Here is a 23,238-nt window from a genome sequence, read left to right on the forward strand (position 1 = left end):
TAAGCGTTTTTATCACAAGAAGTGCTATGTTGAAGTAAAACTGCAACTTTTGACTTTTTTGTGTAAATGTGCTGCAGTATCATTGCTTCCATCCCAAGGAAGCGTGACTGGAATCTCTCCCCGTGTGAAAAATGTAGCTTTGGCAATTTACAGATGTTTGCTCCATGAGCAGGTATAATCCCAGAAGTATGGGATAAAGCGTTGGCTACAGACTGATACAGATAAAGACCACAAGACTAACAGAGCCTTTAGAAAAAGCAGGGGGCAGCAAGAGCGGTGTGGGGCTTTCTCACCCTCACTAGGTTACTATTTTTCAGAACTCTGCCTTGGTAGTTTACTATTTTTTAGAGTTCTGCCTTGGTTTTTCTCTCCTTTGCTATAATTTCTTCATTTTTCTAACAATAGCTGGACCAAGAACACTTTAAAAATGAAGTTAAGAAGAAAAATTAGAAACAAAACCTCACAAGCACAATATTTCTTTCTTTTTGAGATAGATAAAAAGGTAGGGAAAAGCAGCTAGCTATTCTGTGCTTATAGTCCAGCCAGGAGAAATGGAAAGCTGACACACCTGAGAGAGCAAATGTCTTTTATGAAGATAAAGTACAGAGCCCAGAGAGGCCACTGTTGTGGCACTATCCAGTTTGCATAACCTCACTATGCAAAAAGAGAAAGATCTTTCTCTTTCTTTCATCACACTCGGGCAAGCAGCAGCAGCAGCACTACCATAAAGCCCTTAGGCTTATGCAATTCCCCTTCAGCAAATCTTTACTCTGTGGCAGAGCTGATCCCTCTGTGGTCAGGTCTCAACATAACTACATCAGCCACACAGGAGCACGGAGAAGGATAACACAGAGATGAGACGTGCCAGGCAGCAGAGGTTTCTGAAACGCTGTGCTGCTCACGCTAGCGACATTCACTCTGTTGTGTCAAAGGAGATGGCGACTGCACGGCAAGGTTCCTGTCTGCACGTAGAAAGAAAAAGACCTATCCCTCTACAGCAGCAAATAATAGGCATTTTATGCAATTTTATTCCTGCTGTTGAAGATTAATAGGCCTTTTTTTCCATTGTTATGTAGTGGTATTGGAGGACCAGTGGAGTGGGAGAGAATTTAAGATAAATTGACCTCTAATTAACAGTAAAAGACATGTATTACAGATTTGAAAGGGGAAAAAAAGAGCTTCTTTCACTCACTTTCTCATAATAATTGAAATCTAAATATGGCCAGAGAACAGTTAACCAGACAGCTAGTGCTTATGGTGTAAGTCAGATCTAAGAATCATAGGAGTGAACTATATATTAGTGGATCTGCTCATTCATTACCTGTTTGGCCTTAAGACATACCTTGTGCCAGCACTAACATTTCTTTTATCTTTACAAAACTGATACAGGAAATTTACTTAGATGGCAGTGCTTTTTTGGCCAGTATTGCTGATTCAAATGAAAGTTACTATGCAGAGAGATAAAATAGTAATGCAATTTCTACTACATAAAAATCAAGCTATCTTAATGGACAAGATATACAACTTTCAATGGCATTATTCCACTTTTACATCAGAATCTAAGTAAATTACCATTTATATAAACAACAACTCTGGACAATTCCCTGCACTGACTCAGGCAAGCATTTGTAATGGATGCACTAGATCACATCTGGGCAAACACCTGCTATAAACTGCTTCTTCTGAGGAACTCTTTAATGTGCCAGTAACACGTCCTCAGCTTCTAGCCTGGTCAACGGTGCAATTCCTGCAGATGCTTTGTGCCACGACGCCACTGTGGGAGCTGAACTCGTCTCAGCACTCACATGTAATTTCTGATATGAATGATAGGCCATAAAGCTACATAGCTTAATAAAAACATGTGTGTGGGGAAATTAGGAGGGGAAAGAGCAGCATGAGCAATGAACCTCACTCTTTTTTATTCAGTGATAGGATCAGTCAGCTACTCAAATACATAGATGCTGCCGCATTCTAATTTTTCTCCTGCCTTCCTTTCCTTTGAGCTTGCCTTATTTACAGCATTACTTTTTTTTCCTTTTTTTTTTTAACTAATACAATTGTCTCCCATGAGCAAAGATTATATTCAGGTACATTTTCAAGGCATAAATAAAAGCTGTTGGTAGATTTTCTTTACAAAATTAAGAGTAATTAGTCTTATTTAAACCATGCATTTTAAGCTGCTGTGCCTTTAAAGGAGCCTCCTTCCTATGTTCTGGCAAGACTTCTAGGGGCAGATCCTCGGGCTCTTACTGCTGAAGGAAGCAGCCCTACTCAACATTTGATTTCCTCCTTTCATGTCTATGTTTCCAAGCATATGGGGGAATTGAGGGAAGCAAGTTCACTTGCACATGAAGAAATACGGACAAGTATCATCGTCTTTTGCTGTTACGCTGTCATTTCACATTGTGTATCCTCTCATTTGAATTACACTAACATACAAGCTTGTGACATCCATTTGGTCAGTGACATTACCTTTGCACAGATCTTTTCATCGCACTAAGCAAACATGAGAACCTCCCAACACAAAATAAATAAACTTTCATACAGATAAAACTGTACTTTTCAGGTAGGTGCCACAGATGTTAGAGCAAGAATTCAAGAATTCTTAAGACAGTTTTTAACCATTTCAACCTCAATTTTCAAATGTATGCCTCATATGAACCAAGCATGTCTTTATAGTAATTTTTTACTTTGGGGGATTTAGCTTGGATTTATACTGGTGACATCTTTAAAATAATCTCTAGATTTTGTTTTCTTTAAGAATGAATGTTTACACTAGAAAACAGATAAACTTCACACAACAGATTTTGAAATAAAGCATGTTTCAGTTCTTTGACACTAATGCAGCACAATGGAATATACAGAAGTGTAATAAAACTGAGCAAGCCATTAAGAAGTTTTGCATAATGCTCAAAACCAATCGATTTTGAGTTACAGTATGCTTTCAAATAACTGCATTATTCTTGAGAAATAAGGAAAAAGAATCACAGCGTTATGGCTGCAAAATTGGAATCTTACTATAGATTGCTAATGCTGGTGATTTTTTGAAAGAAGAGAAAACCTCAGTAATCTTTGCTAGCTTTCAAACAAAATCAACGAAGTATTTTGTTTATTGCTACTCTGTTCTAACACCCCGAACTCAGTAAAACTTGGTGTGGCCCTCCAGCCCCCTCAGGCACATGGAAATCAATCAGAAGCATTACAGTTACAGTAGAAGAGATCCAGTCTCCTCTTCTTCACAGGGACTAAAGTCCAGCGGACAACTTAGTCTCACCAAAACGTGTCAATATATAAGCTTGTGAGGTAAATTATGAAAAGGGAAAGGAATTTGAGAGTCTTCCTAAAAACAGGTATCTGGCGTTAAAAGCAAGACCTATAGAGCACACCCTCAGTGCCTTGTGCTGCGTATTGCCAGCTCTTTTAAAACTGCACTTGCCTGATAAGCAGTGTAATGACACGAGTTGGAGGGATGTGTATTCGTAACTGTTTTTTTTTTTTTAGTTCAGGAGACTGCAGAATGTTCTGAGTTTACAAAGCAGCTATGAATGCTATGGGCAGACAGGCACAACAGGCCACCTCTCTGTCCATCTTGATTTTAACTGATAAACTGCAACCATCTTGGCAAAAATGCTTACAGGCATGAGCACAAGTTTTGTGGATACCCTTGTCTGAAGTTTTAATCAAATATTTTATGGGGTCTTGTCAAAAGCTGGTGAAGAGATGGAAAATGCTCTACTACTACTAACGTTATAGCATGGACATTTTTTTTAAAAGTAGGCACACACATTTCACTTGTAAAACTCACCTTCAAGTGGACAGACAGATATTGTGCAGTAGTCTCTTTTTCAGGATTTGGTTCAATTAGCATCTGAAACACAACAAAATATTCAAGCAGAGATGTCATCTTTTAGGCTAGGCAACTCTGTCTCCCATTCTTGCTCTGGTTCCTTAACTTCAGAGTCATTTCTACTGCCATTTCACTGGATGAATTAACAAGTTAGCAAACTGTACCCATCCTGTACAATGAGTACGCTGTGTTAGCAGGGATCTACTCATGACAAAGGGTTACCCTATTACTTCAGCATGTCCAATATGGCACTTGCCTTCAGAGGCAGATTGGTTTTTTTAAAAAACTTTTGATATTTTAATTACTTACCCAGTGATAACTGGTTAAGTTGGAGATTCTTCCAATCTATTATATTGTTCTTCATGTTTATCCCGACCTGTTTCTTCAAACAGAAACTTGGTGACAAACTACTTAGTGCCCACTGGATTAGCTGAAATAAAATTGTCAATGATTTGCTACTAATATATTTAGATTAGCAGAAAAACAGGAAAAAGGATTACTGTATTTCAAATAAATTTGTGCTGTCACAGCTGTATTTAAATCCAATTTTTAAAAGCTTTTAGTAATTAGAAATATATACACTGTTCTAATGAAGAAACCCTGTAAATGCAGATAATTTTTAATTTCCATTTTAATTTATGAAGCATAAAATTAATCTGCTTTCTAATAAACTTCTATTATTCCACCTGGGCACTGGATTCTTTAAAAATAATAAAAGAAATCCAGTTCTTGTCCATGTTCACAAAACAAGTAAAAATTTCCTACTATCATTATGGTCCATATTCCTCAGTCTTGTACAATAATCCAATTTTTGTACAAACAAACTAATGACGCTAATTCATTTGCTTTTAAACTAAATGTATCTATGTGGCTTGACCTGAAATACTTCCTTCAAAGACTATATAATAATTGATTTCATTGAACTCAGTATTCCTTACTTTTCAATGAATCTGAGCCTTACAATTCCACACATTCACAGAAGAGCACAAGGATTAATCACTGTGTCTGAAAATCTCCAAACTTATATCAGTACCTTTGCGTATTTTGTAAGTACATACATATGTGCACAACTATAAGATCAAGAAAAAACAACAAAAGACAGCAACACTGTAAAAATAATGAAGTTTTAAAATCAAGGGCTCCCTACTGCTTTCTGCCTGACTGTACTCATGAGGACATACCTCTCTGCAAATTTTTGGATATGATGGAAAGAAGAAAAAGTTTCTGAATGGTTTAGTTATTTAGTGATTTTATATTACCAGCCTTTGCCTGTATTTGTTCTACCTCCTCCTGATTTCATGCATTTCTTTAATGCTGCAGTGAAGTAGCTTCAAGTTCATTTGGTATCATGAAAGCAAATCAACACTATAATATTAATCCATACATAAATTTACATTTTTTTTAAAAAAAGATGATGTTTTCAAAGGAAGTCTCACCCTATCAATCTCTTCTCTGGCTTTTCCTCAGGAATGGGAAACAATTCAAGTGTTTGTTGTTGCTGTTAGTTTTGGACCACAAAAATTCTCCAAAATGACCCTGAATCTCCATTGTCACTGTTCTTTAGTAAATTTAGCTATCTTGACTTACTTCTGACTTTATGATAGGTAGCTTTGATACTCGGGGACAAAAATCCATGCGTATTCCCTCCTCTTCCAGTTCAGTGGGGAATTTTCAGGGAAGAAAGAATATAAACTTCTTTCATGCTCTTCTGCATGACAGTTCATTTTAGAATGGTCTTCATACTGTAATCCCATTAAGGCTAAACATATTATGAATTCTCTTTCCATACTTTAATTCTCCTAATATCACAAGTTTTAAAGAAATCCATTTTTAGTTAGTCATCTAATGACCATTTGTCACATCAGAAAAAAAAAAAACCACAACAGTACTTGCTACATCAGCCAATAATGACAACATTTTTTCTTTAGCTTCTTTATTTAAAATCAATTTATATGTCAGTTAATTTCAGCCATAAGAAACTGTTCTCTGATAAAATCCCACTATATTGGAACGGTAAACTCTTAACTATTTTTATTTAAGAAAATAATACAACTATGCCCCACAAATTATGACAGAGTTTGAAAAGAAATCTCTCTCTCTTTTCTAGGTAATGGAGACAATGTCATAAAAGTACATAACAAAGCTATAGAAAATTCAGGAAAAAATAAAGAAAAATAAAAGCTCCCTATGGGTTTTGCCTTAGTTGAAAATTCTTTACTGGAAATAAAACATTAATAAATGGCTTTATACAAATAAATACATATTTTAACAGGTGAAATGTATCCAAAACACAATTTTTTCCTTTTTCAAAACTTCAAACTATGCAAAAAGTCAAAATGATGGGCTATACTGGCCAAAGGTTGGTTACAAGATTCTTTATTTTGCAAACTATACAGAAACGGTAAAAAAGAAAATGCATTATACTTTTCAATATTACATAGGGTAAACATTAAATTTAGTATTTAATGTGTAGAAATTAATTCAAATAAGAAACTGATTTTCCTTTTAATTAACGATGGGAAACCAGTGATCCAATTTTGAAATTATACAACCTGTAGTACTACATTATACAGGTCACGTCATTTTTATTGTGGGCAGAAAGCAATAGATATGGTATGAACGAAGATGGTGGAGTCTCAAAATGTCTACACAATTAATTAACATGCTAACATAAATACAGTGATTAAAGTAATTTTCTCTACAGTCAAATCTTAAGTGCTACTCTACACAATAATTATAATCTAGTCCACATGGTAATTACATAACAATAGGAAAAAAAATGAAAATAACCCATTTTCTTCATTCCAGCAGCAGTACCTATACTGGTATTAATTTGGTAATTGGGTGTGCTTAGCTATTGCCTAACATCCTATACTGGTATGCATGCTAAAACCTCTCTATTTCTATTTTGCAAGGCACCTTTACAATACGTTCTCTAAGTTTCTGCACTAGTAACAGAGAACAACATGAATTAAGATAAAGATGCAAAACTATTTCCTGAATTAAGAAAATAAAAAGTATCATTATACATTTATTAAAAATTACCTTGGGGCAAATGCCAATACTCTGAAACACAGTCATGTATAAAGGTAATATAATTTTAAGCAAATTTTTTTCCCCATGTAAAATATTTTATGCTAATCTGATTAGAGAGAAATACAGAGAAACAACAAAGGGTGAAGTAATGTTTGAGTAGATAATGATAAAGCCTATATGACCTTGACATGAAAGAAAAAAACATTAAGGAAGGACAAGAAAACTTTAGAATTACAGAATTGGTGCTTGTCCGTGCTACTGCTTTTGAAAAATCCTTTCAATAACCTAGCCATTTCCTAATAAAAAACAACTACAAATGCAAACACAAAGGAGGACTTCGCTTTATTTTTCCCCTCCTGATAATTTTTCTCCGTACCTTTGGTTAATTAAAGGCTGGCGAGATGCTACTTGTGCACCGATGTTTTTCTACTGTAATACTTTTTTGATTTATTAAATGGACAATTTGCAAAGCCTGCAGGGCCTAAAACACCGACAGAACTAAAGTTAAGTTACAGTACGTGTTCTGAAGAGGACATGCACAGTTCCAAGTAAGGGAAAGTATCTTTTCACCAGAGTTTTAAAGAGACTGGTTGTCTTTATAGTGTGTTTTGCACGTTTACATTTTCAGTAGCACATAACATTTCCTTCTTCAGGCTAGACTTCCAATGTGTTTTCTTCAGCACAAAGGCATTTAAAAACTCCAAAGCACATAATATAATTATTCTTATTTAAACAAAAAAAGTCTATGACTCCAGCTGAAATGTTTGAAATAATCATACAAAATATACATGTTTGTTAGAATCCTTTTGATCTTGCAGAACAAAGGGATTTTATGAAATGTCATCCTGTGAATTTTAGAAAGGTACAATTCATGGACCCCCTAATATCATCAAATATATCCATCATGATCATCGTCATCATCAACGTCATCATCTCCTTCATCTTCATCATCATCTTCAATTTCGTCTTCATCATTCATTATTTCATCTTCGTCATCTTCATCATCTGTCCATTCATGGAAATCGCCAGAGGCAAAATCACCCGAAGTCTCTAAATCGATAGCTAAAAAGATATGATAGTTACAGAAAAGATACACAAGATACACTACATATTTATAGTATAATATACATAAGCATACAAAATGCACACCAGAATACTTAGTTTCAGGACAATTACTTATTTTAAACTACACAGTGCGACATAGGAATCAAACATAAATAATACGAAAACTCTTTTGTCTTAAAAGAAAACCACTTCAATAGGGACAAATTTCTCTCTGTTAACAAAAGGAGACAAATTTTATGGATTTGTAGAACTATAATGAGTGCCAGGAACAACTGAAAGAGATTTAAGTCCAACTTACAGATGACAATAAAGACTACTGATAATATACACTGTCTGTTGTCCAGTTCTTACGTATTATCTTGAACTATCTATCTAGAACTGTGCATTTATCTGGAAAGGATCCTGGACTAGATGGACAATCGGCCTAAGCTTGTATGTCCAATATTGTGTTAAATTTACCCTTTGTTTCAGGCTATGTTCTTTTGTTGCAAAAGACGTGGAAAGGAGTAATTTAAGACTTTTTTTAAAAAAAGGAAAATATTTTATTGCCATTTTCTATATCTGGGACATCAAATAAAGGTGACATGGGAATTCTTGGAAGAAGTTGCACAGTGCTGCAGGAAGGGGAAAAATAAGGGAAGATTTAGTGTGCTAGGAACTTTTGGTAATTCCTTCAAACATAAACTGAAAAAAATGTCAAATTGAATTCACTAGCATGCTGATTACCCAAAGGGATTTCATCAAGCATTTGGGGGCTTGTCTAACACTGCTCTAGATAATTAATTTTCTCTAGGTTTATATACACTACGCCAAGCACATACGTGAGGTCTACTAATAGCTGACACAGTGATAGGAGTTGCAAAAAATAATGAAGTATTAACAATAACAAATTATAATTTGTTATTTTTTGTTTCAAAATCCGTGCAGTTGGGTCCCACATCTGTTCTTACTGAAGACATTTAATCTGGTTGGTAATCAAAGGGAATAACACCTCTAAACCAAATGCCACAAAGGGTTCTTAACTTACCGCATTCTGCCGCACCGTTTGTTCTGGATCCTGTTACCTCATTACCGTATCTGTCAACACACCAGCACTGCCCTACGCTTCCATGGCACTGACTTGGTTTGTAATACCCATCTTCATCACATAAGGGGATGTACTGCCCTGTGATATATAAATATTGAATAAGAATATTGAAAACTGCCTCGTGGCCAATGTAACAATTATAGCAGAAAGTAACTACCTTTTGCTGTTTCCACATTCCAGACTCTACATTGACGGGTTTACTATTACTAAATTCAGTTAAGCAGAAAGTGACTGAATATATCAAAAGTGGGAGGGAAAATAACACGTATCAGTCTTGGACTGATTTCAAGAAATAAAGTGACCAATCTTCCTTTAAATTTTTCACTGATCCTATGATACATATTCCTTACTCCCTGAATGTCTCAGTCAAGATCTTCGCTGTATTCTGGGCAAAAGGCTCAAATGTAGCACCCAACCCTGAATGAGATGTCCTATAATCTGTGGAGTACAAAAAAGCCTGAATAATAAGGGCCAGACTTCCTGGACTAACAAACTATCTGCTACAAGGCTTAGGAGCTGTTTTTATTTAATATATATCTTACAATCCATTTAGTTACCTACTAATATTTCATTACTCCACCACAGAAGACAAATGCAGTTTAATACACCAATTTTATCAACAAAAAATGTAAAAAAAGAATGTGAAATTTGCATTTATATGCAAAATACCTAGGCAAATTGGGCTCTAAGCTGAAAAGGTTCCGCACCAAGAGTACAAGAGACACAATCAGGGTCTTATTTGTGAGGCAGTGACTTGCCTAAGGCTAAATAATTCACTGCTATTCATTTGGAATGAATGGAGACTTTTTGAAAGAAACGTAAAATGCAGACAAACCACAATGAACAAAACATTCATATGAAAGCATTTTGAAGTGTATAGTTGTTGTTAGAAACCATCCTCAGCAGAAATACAGTTTTGACTACTTTGGGCCAAGCCTTTTATTGTAGCTTTCATACAGTGGCTAACGGTAAAATGAAGATTTTACATTTCAGTAATATTGATACAGTATAAACTGATTCACAACAAAGATTTCAATTACTTAAAGAATATTACAGGTAAAGGATCAGCAGAGATACTAATTTAGGAGTGCCTCAGACTGTCCCCTCTATAACTGCAAAAACGTACCTTCTATTAGGGTAATAAAACAGATGTAATATCTTTTGGTAGGTAAGGTAATAAAACTAAGTTTAATAGCTTTCAAAAATTTCATAAATTTTGTTGCTGGAATTTACTGCGGTCTATCTTTGTTGGATTAATATTGATTTTATGTTGCTGTTTCACTAGGGTTATTTATGTAAGCAATAAAACCTTCAAAAGAATGATCTATGGCTCACCTAGGAGCTTCTTTCCTCCTTGCTGCTTCTGAATGTTGCTGAGTTCTGTCTGGCAAGGTGGGTCTAAAATGACATAAAAAATGTTAAACAGATTACACTGTATCTAGGAAAGAAAGCATATGACTAAGTTTTCATAGTTTGCTACGTTCTAAGGACACTCTAACTACTGATCTTAAGAAACACACACATCCTGCATTAGTAGTCATGTTCTAAGCTCTGAAATAAAAGAATTACTGCACCTTGCTACAGCTCCAGAATTATGAATTAGAGTACCACCATGGATTTGTGCAGAAGGCCACTCCCAGTTAACCCAGCTGGTAAGTGAGCATCTAGTCACTAGTCTGGAGGATCAGGGAATGCTAGACCAAAATAGTAACTCTATCACACCCTATTTTATCAGTCTACAGAAATCAGAGTGTGACTGTGAAGCTTGCCTCATGTATTGGTTAGAAACAGGATGGCTCTTTTAATTCTTTCCCTTTTGTCCTTGTTAGAAGTCACGTTCAAGTTTTGTATTCCATGTACTACACTAAGAAAATAAGAATTTTCTCCACTGAAGTCTGCAAGATAGTGGTTCTGTTGCAACAGTTTAAGACTGAATCCCATGGGTACAAAGCCCCATGTTCAGCAAACGAAGTTAAAAACAGTGGCCAAAATTTAGATGTCTCTAAGAGGCAGAATAGGTATTAAAATTCAGTTTTCCATTCTTCAGAGTTACAGCTCCAGTTCTGAACCATTTAATTTTCTACAGTCTATAAAAGCAAGTCACAGTATGCCCCATGAATGGGAAGGAAATAAGACATGAATGTGTATATGTTACTGCTGAATAAGTGAAAGAATCAAAGATGGCAAAGTACTAATCTCTGAACACTGATACTGCGTACTACATTAGACCATTAGCACAAAGGCATTTCTCATTCTGATGAGCAGTAGTATTACTGAGTTTACTCACATGCGTCTTTAGCTTATATCATTCCCAGACAGTATTCTGATAACATCTCACTAAAATCTCACATTCTATGAATACTAAACGCATTTGCCATTTTATCAGACTCTGATTATTTAGAATACATCTTTGCCATGCAATTAACTCAAGGTTCCCTTCTGAAACATAGTGAAACTACTTTTTTTCCATGCAAACAGAAAAAAAATCTTCTGAGCTAGTTTAAAGATCATTAAGACTGGCCTAGCTTATTGATGACGCACACACTTAGACCAGAACCTAGTCACTGTGTAGGGCAATGGGTAGGCAAAAATCACTTGAGTGATGATAGCCCAAAGTAGCCTTTACTGAATTCCTCCTAAAGGAAAACAAGAGTGCTCACCCTTTAGCCAGCTGAGAGCAGCACAAGATGCACAAAGGAGTGCAGGAAAGGCAAGAATACATTATAATACATGGAGGTGCCTTTCTTGTGGAAATGCTCAAACTTTGGTGACAAATGCCTAGATGAACTGGGGATCAAAAATACATTTCTGGTGAACACACAGCCTCTTGGCTGGCATAGCCTAGATATACCAATAGGCCTTTGGTATTATTCATGAGCTCTTATCTGACAGAGTAAATAGAAACTGGAAGACAATAATAACCCCTTACTGACAGTAGGCTGTTAATTTCTCTTGGCTTTACATTTTAGATGCTATTTACATATCCCATACATTTAAAGAAGCTTATAAATGTTTAGAGTGGCCTAGACTCTGGTGGGCCAGGTTTTCACACTAAATCTATAATGATTCTTTTTAGAGTGAAGGCCTTAAAAGTAGGCTCTACTTTAAAATACTGTTCACAGGAGTCTCGGTGCCAGAACAAATTTTCAAGAGATGTCTTTCCAGACACCAAGCAACTTTCTGTGTGTGCTCTTGAAAACCACTGGGACTTGACACCATTGGGTGGGTATTGGGTTTTAAGTATTTAGTTTTTGAGTATTTGCTGAAGCTATATAAAGTTTTACATTTCTTGTTGTAAGAAGTGCTTTGATGATGATCATGCTCACTATTATGCCAGAGATATTCATTACCTTTCAAAACTAAGGTTTCTGTCTTTCCTGATATTTAAAGAGTTAAGCTCTTAAGTGTACAACATTCTGAGGATCAATTATTTCTTAAACGAAAGGTATTTCCAATTAATTGGTAATCTAAAAAATGATAGTCATTTATGCACACAAGTACCATAGGCTAGAAGGATCTAGGGTTGTGGTGGACTTGGCAGTGTTAGCTTATTGGTTGGACTTGATGATCTTAAAGGTCCTTTCCAACCTAAATGATTCTATTCTAGTCTATTCTATCTTTCAAAGAAGATGGGAAATATGCTGAAGGAGAAGAACTAGTCAAATAGAAAAAATACATGTATTTTGTTCTATGGAAAAAAAATCCTAAATTAGAAACACAGAGTTGCACACATGAGCACTAACATGTGGAAATGATGGACTATACTTAATGAAAAAAATCTTCATGTACAGCTATAAATCTTTGGTGGTATAATTACAAAAAGGAATACCACTAACCAAAAGGTAACAAGGCAATATGAGAAAGTTACTTACCCAAAACTCTCTTCTTCTCAGAAGCTAGGTCTTCAAGATTCATACTTAAGCTTTGCTTCTCAGGATAAAAGCAGCAAAAACTCTTAACAATACTAAGTCACTCTGGTGCTTAAAACTGTCAAAGAGAACGGCAGTTCAACCAATGCCTTTTGGTCCACAGCATATCCTTTTTCCTCTCTCCCCAAATCATAATGCTTTCCTCTTTCTTTTCCAGTTAGTTCCTGAGTTTGGAAAAGCTTTCTTTTAGATTTCTGAACTTATTTCAATAAAAAAGCAGTGCCACTGGACAACTTTTGGGAGTCTTGAGCCAAGGAGAAAAAATTCCTTTACAAAAATCAGTGTAGTGGCTTCCTTTGAAACAGAAATGAATCTGACATCAATCTTTCTGATAATCTGAATAGAAATAAGAGACCTAATCATCCTTAATCTACTTCCACAGATGTGGCAGGAATTGTCTTTCTGATGATATCACTGCATTGTTATGAGTGATTCATGAACCACTTAACAGCAGCCATCCACAGTTCTTCAGTCCTCGAAGTACTGAGGTACACCAGAGTATGCCATGTTACTAATACTGGCCCTTGAGACATCAATATTCAGTTGTGTCAAGAGGTGCTGCAAGGCTAGTACGATTAAGCTTTGATTTACCAAAAAGAGGCACATTAACAGAGCAATGGGAGCAATGGGAGATTTGACAAAGAATGTCTAGGATTTTTAACAGACATGTCTCAAGGAGCTGCTACCCACACACTGAGCCTCCACCTTTCACAGATTCTCCATCTTTTTCAATTACAAAACAGTGATATTCCATCTATCAAGCAGATAATATTTGGCAGAGTCCCTAGCTTCTGGCATATGGTCCGCTGCAGATTAGGCTGCCATGTTGTGCCTTGCCTGTGCTTGGGGTCAAGTATTATAATTGTTCTTGGACAACTGAGCTTTAACTTTAGGGATCTGAAGCATCAATATTGCACTTCAAGATATCTTTCTGGGGACCCCAATTATGTGTTAAGGCATGTTACACCTTCCTTTAGAATAATCTATAAACATATTTGAAGTCCTGCAATCTGAATAGACTGATGTAACAAATATGAATCACAATAATTATCGTTCTTCTGTAAGATGGACTAGTTTTAAAGTCATAAAGACGTCTTCCAGCCTTGACAGATAGAAGAGCCTGTAAGAAAAAGGCATCTAGAGGAGTGCTGGACTAATAGATCCATGCAGAGGCCTGCAGTAAAGAAATACTTAGGTGCTAAGCATTAATATTCCCTGCAAAAGTGGGTACTCTCCTACTCTGAGGCAGTGATGCAACAAAAACAAGGCTGTAATAATGATGAAGTACTGGCAGAAAGAAATTCAACCTATAAAAAGGCCAACATTGCAAGTGCCTCAGCATTTAGATAAGCACTAAAGTGTTAAGCTAGCTTCACACAACTATGAAAATACGTTCTGGAGATGGGCACTGAAGCACTTGCATGAATTGTAGTTGAAACTAGAGGGCAATAGCGATCAAAGCATATAGGAAGACTTCCAAAGAGCACTGGCAAAGTACAGATTTTGAAGTAGTGCAGAAATGCATTATAGTGTCTTGGACATATCTAAACTACACATAAAGCAGAATAAGGTCAAGAGAAAATGCAATAAGCACCACTGAGCCACACATAAGTGTTTAAGCATTAGTCAAGGTGGGACAGCTACTACAGGAAGATCTTTTTCTGAGCAAGAAAGATCTGACTTAAGTATTCATAAGAAGTTGCTTATATTGACTAGAAGTTGTGAGTAATGTGCAGTAATGGGTCTAGTGCACTGTAATGCATCATGACAGACCTCAAGCAGAAAGAAAGAAGAGTTGTAAGTACTTGTCTGATCCTGACAGTCTTGAACTGCAAAGCTAAGATCAAAGAGCAAAACGGTTTTTCAGATAATGACTCAAGCAAATACTATGTATTTTAAAATAACATGACAGAATTTCTATCCCAATATGATACATATTGTTGACTGAATTTTGTATTCATGTTGAACACCGTTAATCAACAGCAGTGCTGTAAAACTAAACCTGCCCAGAAAGCACCTACTAACCTCAATGAAGAGAGAGCTGTCTACATGGCCTGAAGCATTCTGTTAATATCAACTTACTTAAGTAAACATCAGAGAGAAGCCACTGAATTTCTCTACCTAGCCATCTCTTTGCTATTAATAGCAAAGGTCTAGTTAAAAGTCTTATTTAGACTGTTCAATCAAGTAAAACATAACCAAACATGAACATATTACAAGGTTTAGCATAACACTGCAAATTATGAATAGAGAATTCAGTGGGTCACTAATACATTAGGAAGTTAGGATTCAGATAGTTGTGCAAGAGCTAATAATAAGATGTGACAAAAGAAGACTATAAGCTTTTTTTTCTGCTTATGCCTTCAAAAAAGGAGAATACAGATTTTGTTGACAGTGTTAATTTGGAGGGATGGAGTGCATGTTTAATGTGCAAGGATTGCCAAAACTGAGATTTCACCTCATTTACAATGTTGAGGATGCATCTTTTTTACTATATGCTCAAACACACTGTGGTATCAAAACCTATTTAACCTGTTTTGAATCAGCACCTTATCATAACACCATGGTCAAGACAGTGAGAAAACTGCTAAAAAGGGAAGAAAAGCTTTATAATGTTGGATTCTGCAATGGGGAGAATCAGTGTCACTGAAAGCCAGATCGCGGATTTTTAGCCTTTGGGGTACTGAATATAATTCAGTAGTGTTTAAATCAGTCTTTATGATACCATCCTTGGGTTCTAGTGGTACACTGAGCAAATATTTTAGACTAACAGTACTTATAGGCTATAGAATGCAAAACTTCTTGAAACTAATCTGTGGAATTGCTTTCTTAATGCCCTGGTTATGCTATACACGCATTATATGAAATTGGTAGAAGAGCCAACTGGTAGAACCTTGGACCATACTAGGCCACATGTTATGTAGTAAACTTTCTCTGAAAATTGAAAATAATTATGCTGCCCTCCAAAGAGTAAGGGTGTTATATATTAAGCTGAAATGATTGTGGTGGTGGTTTTTTATTTTAAAGACAACCAAACAGAACGTGTTATGTTCTTTACTTTAAGAACCACTTTACTTCTGGCATGGGTTATTTTCATTTACTGATTTTGTTAGCAGTACATAAATGCTTATAAAAATAAAAGCCAAAATGTTGTTCTACTACAAAACAAGGTGTTTTGAAAGATTTTTTAACTACAAAGTTACCAAAGAAAAGAAGTCTGCTATTTAGTATGTATCTACGGAAGTACAGCTTTATTTTTGTTCAGATTTACAATGGGCAGATGTGGCATGATAAAAATCTTTATTTCCACAGAAATCAGAGTCAAACCATGGATGCTGAGTGCTAATGGGAATTTATCACGACAGTTTTAAGGGCACAAGTGAGAGTAAAAAAGTGATATTAACATTTTCAAAAAGGCTGAACTGGCTTTGCAAACTTTCCACCAAATCAGTGTTATCTCTTCTACTAGCAGTAGAAATTTGGGCCCTGGCTGCTGTTTATTCCTTTGAAAATCTCCCCCATGTTAGTAAGAAAAACGAAGGGGCAATTCTGTCCAGTTTCAGCCAATATGTGATGAGTAAATTCTTTGATTCATTACAACTAGTTTGATTATATAATTTATGTGATGTCTCACCTACATCTAAAATTGCTATATGATCCTCAGGAAAATAATGCTTATAGGTTGTGTTTATTTGTTTAACCAAATCACATCAGGACATTAACACAAGATTCATCTAGGCAGTAAAAATCAATTGGGTTTAGGTCCAAATGACTGGAAATAACTTTATCCATAATGTTCATTCAGTTATTTTAATAGGCTCACAAAATAGAACATTAGGATGCCCTACTTTAGCAATAAAAAAGTTTATTTTATAATGTAGGCAAAGTAGATTGGGAAAGAAATAATTTAAGTAATTTTGTTCTTTATTTTGGTCTCTTTCCTCTACATACTTACTGGAAGTTGGCATGAGAAACAATACTGCTGTAAAAGCATTAGCCACTCTTTTACACTTTATTTAGAATCCTTGAATTTCTAGCAAGCCTTTCCATTTAGCTTGGGTTGTTTGTTTGTTTTTTACGTCATTTTAGGTATTCACAATAGGTCAAATACCTTAACGCAAATTCATTGTACAGCATTTAAGAGCTTGTAGTTCACTGTAATCTTCTTAATATGTTAAAAAAAGATAAAGCACTACAAAAAGGTCATTCATATACATATGCAGGTTGTTCTCATCTTTTACCTTGCTGTCTTTGGAAGCAGTAGCACCACTCATTGTTAGATATCAAACTGTCCTTGTATGTGTCACAAGAATTGAAGAACGCCCTGGTGCATGGCTCATTCTTGTCAAGGTAAATGCTTCCAAGTTCTGACTGGTCCAACAACAGATCATAGTTCGTATCAAGCCTGTTAAACATCCAGCCAAGGGAGTCTTTGCAAATTGGCAAAATGCTGGTATCAAATCCTAAGAGGCAAAAAAAAAAAAAAAAAAAAAAAATAAAAAAAAAATCACATAACAGGAAAGATACAGCAGCTGCTGAGCTCAGCCACCACAAAAGGATGCTGCATCATGGAAATTGCTCCAGTGGTACATAGATACAGTACACAAACAGTGTATGCTATTGAAATACTATGTATAAATGATATGTCAGCTTTATTTAAAAAAATCATTAAATTAACCTGCTAAAAAAATTAATCCCATCATCAGTCTCAAAGCATTTAGAAATATGAGTTTTCTTGTCAAACATTATACCTATAGCACACACATTATGTACAGTAATAAATGAACTACCGTGATTTCCTGGAAATTAATTCTGTTGAAGAATTTTAGTGATATTATAAATCAGTAGAGTGAAGCTTAAGTCATTTGCCATGTTTACAGAACTAAGAAGAGAATAAATTCCAGGTAACTTGTTGGAGTCCATTTTTTTTCTTCCTATAACATATATTCAATTCTATGAAGAAGGAACACAATACTCAGCCTCATCAATGCTTTGAAAGTTATCATATTTTATCTTTACCTGATGTACTTTACATTTTGGAAGGGGCCATGGAAAAGATGATTGCTAAGAGCAGCCGGCTGCCAGTATCAGACCTACTAATACAGCTTGCATCTTCCTAAATTGTTGCTTGGGAAAAGGGCCATCAGGAACAGGCTGAGTTAATTATTCCTGTAGCCAAAGCTCAGACTTCATGTTTGTTTTTCCTGCATCAACTGTCAAGTACATGCGGACTTGTATATGGACATGGATGGGAAATTCAGAAACCACCAGGCATCTTGCCTATGTAGAAGATGTGAGCTGCATTTGATATACACACACCTTTTTTTTTCCTGTTCATGTGCTATGGGTCTTACCACAGGGTTATGGTGCATGGGGTCAGGCAGTTGAGTATACATCCTAATACAGAATGAGATTTAGTGCTACTAAATACTATTCTTTTAAGCTAAAAGCTACTATTTTAAGCTAAAACTGAGCACTGAAAAAATGAGATTGGTGAATATGGCTATAGAAAAGTTGACATGAGATCACACAGGAATTCCCAGTTTCTACTGCTGTTAAAATCAAGCCTCCCTGCCTTAGTTGTTGTTCTGAAAACAATAAAGAAATCGGAAACGTGTTTCTATACTGCTAAAACAGGTCAATTTGGATAACTCAGTAATCAGGTTTAGAAATCAGTAGATATTCCTTTAGATATACATGTATATGGAAGTGTCCATGCTATGGTAGAACGACCATTTCAGAAAGGAAGAAAGCTGATAGCATCAAAAACTCCCTGTGGAAGTCAGACAACCACATAAACTCCCCTTCCCCAGAAACCCTACATTAACTATGACTTTTTATCAGGCCAGTCTCACTTTTTCTTGCTCCCTGTTGATCTGTCGCTTTCATTATTATTTCTGCTTGACAGAAAGAAAAGAAAAAAGCAAAAAAAATAAAGCAAGCCATTTGATATTTATGATATTTTTAATGTGTTTAACTCAATTTAAAAACATAGCCAAGCATTCAACCAACAGACCCTCTCTTCCCTCCTCTCCAGTCCCTGATAAAATGTCAAGACAAAACAACTTATTTTTTTGTGGATTAGGAAGAGCAGAGAGAGACAGGACCTGACTGAATGAATAAGGATATACAGTAGATGTGTTATTCAACTTTATCTGTAAAAGATATCAAAATTATTTAGCAGGTGTTTCCGATTTGAAAAATTCTGGAAGGTTCCTCCACCTTAAAATATTTGGTCTAAGGATGAATGTTCAGTATAACATTATTTACCTCTAAGGCTCTGTTCCTGAAGGCCTCTTAACACTTCCCAGATATTTCTCTTTTCTCTGCTAGTCCTGCTTTTAGCTAGAGATCCTCCTCAAGACCTTGAATTCAGAAAGGGGTCGATGTTAAACAGTCTGTTTCCTATCCTGCCTTTTGTGTCCCTGCATGAAGGGAGGAATTATTCCTGTGCTCACAAAATTTTTCTGAATTTGGCATTCTGGCCAGCTCACCAAACTGTAAGACAAGTTGCAGAAAAAGAGCAACCATGAGGAGACAGATTTTAATGAATAAGATGCCAGCTAGAAGGGAATATAAGATAAAAGCCACTTTAAAGTTGTATTCAGGGATGGATCTTGTGGGCCAAAGTAGATAATTGTAGATAATACATCTGCATGTGGAATTTTAAGTGTAAGTTTGTTGAAAGAGGCATCGCTTTCAAGCTTGGGACAAAGTATTTTCAAATTAGCATTTGTGGTCCATGCTGGAAAACCTCACATCATTAAGTACTTTGTATTTTAGGACACTAGAAGCTAGTGTTATGTATTCAATAAACTCTACTAAGGAAAAGGGGAAAAACCCCAAACATCTGCTTATTTTATCTCTCTCAGTCAGTTTCAAATTTTACTCTAAAAAGAAATAAATTTATCTGAAGAATAGAGAAAGACCACTAAACCTTTCAAAGGTGTTATGCATCACTAAATTAAGGTTGGAACGATATATATCTGCAGAAGATTTTATCCCTATTTTTTTCTTGATTCCCTTAACTAGCATTAGCCTACGAACTGAGTTCACCCTCTATTCCCATTTCTCAATTTTTTCTCATTTCTTTCTATGTAGCCTCTAGATTTTTTAAAAAGTGTGTCTAATAGTGATGTCCCACTGTATTTTTATCTATTACATTTGTCATAGTTAAGGACAGAGCTTGAAATTAAAAGATTTGCATTGGAGTCAGCAATATCATTAAAAACCAGATGATTTTATTACAAATCCCAACATCACCAGGAAAGCACCAGAAAAATGTCATTATGTTCTAGTATTTTCTATAAATCCAGTTAAAGTTCAACATAACTGCAGTTTAATATTTAAATATAGAGTTTGAAGTCTGATATTTATGATATACACTTCCTAGTAAACAGGAATATATTAAAACTGGCACATCAGAATTAATAAACCTACTTAGAACAATAACGTTTCATATAAGAAACATCTTTTGTTATTTCTAAGCCTGAAAAATAAAGTTTACATACATAGAAGCTGTCATAACCTATCTATTAAATATCATCGTATACTGGAGAAAAAGCATTGTGGGTCATGGGGTGTAGCTTTCTACTAAATAGCTGTTTGATGTAATAATTTCAAAACCTAATCATGCTTTACCTTGAAAGTAGTTTATGTTTCTTTTATCAGAATTTGCTTCTGAAGCAGTTTGTATTTTTATTTACAGCCCAGGTATATTTGTTGTTGTTTTTACTATTTCTTTACTTCTTTCTCTTCTCTGGTATTTACAATTTTAGTGGTTTAAACAGAGAAAATCACATCTCTTCTTAGTTTTCATTTGGCTAGTTTCACCAAGCCAAACTCTTTCACGACCATCAGTCACTGCAGTACAGTGTAGAAATGTCCGACATCTAGGTCAAATATTAGTTTAGGTGAAATAAATAAAAACGGCTAAAGTATTTCAGAGGTAAGCCAGGCACATGTTGACAGAGACAGAAGCAGCTTTGTTTGATCTAAAATGGAGCAGTCCACTTCCTCCAGAACTGCTACACCACATAAAGATCATCACCTCAGTTCCACGTTCACATTATAAACCCTTAAGAGATTACTGTGGTAAAGTAAAATTCCTAGTTCAATTTTAAAGAATCCTTAAGAAACTTTCCAAACTTAAGATTAGCAGAAGTGCTTCCTCTCTGCAATGACTTTCTTCCTCTACAATAATATTAATAAAATAATATAGGTGTCACTCTTGAAGGCACTATACTATATAGGTGATACAGAACTAAGAATCACAAAATCACCAGGTGACCTAGAACTAGGAAATTAATTGCCCAAATCACAGACTACATATATTATGACTTTGAGCGCCAACTAGAATGCTGTTCTTACACATTTTTCACAGTTGTGACACAAAACAAAAAGCAGAAACTAAAGGGGGAAAATTAATATAGTTGAAGGATAGTAATTTATTCTTGATGATTAAGTACCAGGACATTATACTGAGGAGAGCAAAAATTGCTGCTCAGATGTCTAAATTACAAAGGAAGATTTTCTCTTTCTCTCATTTTAACCACTTATTTGAAATCTATTTCCATATACCATAATGAAATGAGCTTTTATGCAGCTATTTCTGAACATTGTCTAGAAAAATGTGAAGTACCAGCTTAAGCTCTTTGTCTCAGCCAAAACAATCCCAAGGGAAATCTTATTGAGAAATATACCCCCCCCTCCATGGCTTACACACTAGCATTCAAAACATTTCCTCAGAAGAAACCAACAGAAATGTTCCTGTGTTTCTGATTCTTTCTCAGGGCAGAATTTCAACTCTTAGTAAATATAATCTGCTTTTCAAGGTAAAACTATTTTTTGCCTGCTTATTAAGCTCATAAGTAATAAATCCTTGTGTACATTGAGGAAGATAGCTTTTGACATTATGTGGAAATCAAAACAGCATACATGCATATGGCTCACATATTGCATTATCTAAAAATTGTTTATCTAATATGCCAAGAGAAGTAAACTGCATGATTCTTTCCAACACCAGTATACTGTCCAGTACAATAAGACACTGACAAATCATACATGTGAATAAACACACACACACTCTGCCAGAGCCCTGACTGCCATCTAGACCATGGCTTTTACTTGTTCAGCATGCAAGCTGCACAGCAAGAAGGTTTTCATTTGTGATGGATTTGTCTAATATTTTGCCTATCAGAAAATCTTCAGTTAGCAGCATCTCACAGCTGAAGCCTACCACGCACAAGGCGGGAGCAAGTTTTCCTTCCTAATGTAGTTTTATCAGGACAGACCTGAGCAGGAAGGACTAAATTAAAAAAAGAGGATTAAGCAGACGTGAATGCTTTCTGTCATATTTGCTGTTCACAAAAGTGCTGATCTAGGTGAGACTCATCTGGCTCCATACTAGCCCAAGAAGGAGACAGCATTAGACTTAACGTTCTCTGTCACCTGTCTAAAGTTGTAATATATTCCTGCTCACTATGATTACACAGATAGGAGTGGAGCCTGAGCTAGGGCAAGACATGGGGAAGGTACCAAAGGTCTTATGATAAACCTAGGATAATTGACTCTCATTTTACAACAAAAGGTACAAGGGAAAGAAATAGAGCACAGCTGCAACAAAGGTAAAAGGGAAAAAAATAAAGCACAGCTGCAACATCCCTTAAATACTTGTGAAAGTTTGCATCCTGAAGTCTCTCCTTTTCCAGAAAGCGTTTTAGAGAACTTTATATGGAGGTGGGGGGTGGGAAATCAAGATGAATCCTATTGCTGGAGGCTACCAGTTTGCTAATAGATTGACAGATCAGATGAAATGTATTCTGTGGGACACCAGACTGACCATTTTATTAACAGGAGTGACTGTTAAGGAAAAGTACCTGAGGGTAGAGAAATAAAATAAAATGCTACAATAAGCATCTATATGTGTTTCATTGTGTATAAGGATAATTCTGTACAAAAGATTGAGTCAAAACAAACTTCATTCAACAATACTGATTTAGTTCATTCAAAGTCTTAATTTTAAGTAAAGATGGATTAATTTAAAATTCCTGCTCAGAATTACTTCTAGGCTGGGTTTCTTCTTCTGGACTCTTGCTTTAAGGATGTCTGGGCTTATGCAAACCTGACACATGCAGAAAGTCATTGGAAGAACCTTTTCTTTCTAGCAAACTAGAATTATGGTTCGGGTTGCAAGCCTGACATTTTCTGAGACAATCTGAAGAAGCTGCCAAATTCTCAGGCAGTCAGCCTTTTCAAGACATCAAAAGTGATGT

The 23,238-nt window shown here is 35.6% G+C and overlaps 1 protein-coding gene across 4 annotated transcripts in view; it reads right to left on the reverse strand.

Moving 5' to 3' along the window:
• Positions 1-7,772: 7,772 nt before the first annotated feature.
• The window catches only part of SPOCK3 (SPARC (osteonectin), cwcv and kazal like domains proteoglycan 3), a gene marked incomplete at both ends in the record, with an annotated part of 216,323 nt that continues 200,857 nt past the window's right edge, over positions 7,773-23,238 (reverse strand). For all 4 annotated transcript variants that reach the window (XM_082315462.1, XM_082315461.1, XM_082315460.1 and 1 more), the window contains 4 exons: positions 7,773-7,945; positions 8,976-9,113; positions 10,371-10,433; positions 17,206-17,427. In XM_082315462.1, coding sequence (XP_082171588.1) covers positions 7,773-7,945; positions 8,976-9,113; positions 10,371-10,433; positions 17,206-17,427 — 596 coding nt within the window. The remainder of the gene's footprint in view (positions 7,946-8,975; positions 9,114-10,370; positions 10,434-17,205; positions 17,428-23,238) is intronic.

Source organism: Platalea leucorodia (genome assembly GCF_965183815.1).
Source record: "Platalea leucorodia genome assembly, chromosome: 6".
Classification (NCBI taxonomy): Eukaryota; Metazoa; Chordata; class Aves; order Pelecaniformes; family Threskiornithidae; genus Platalea; species Platalea leucorodia.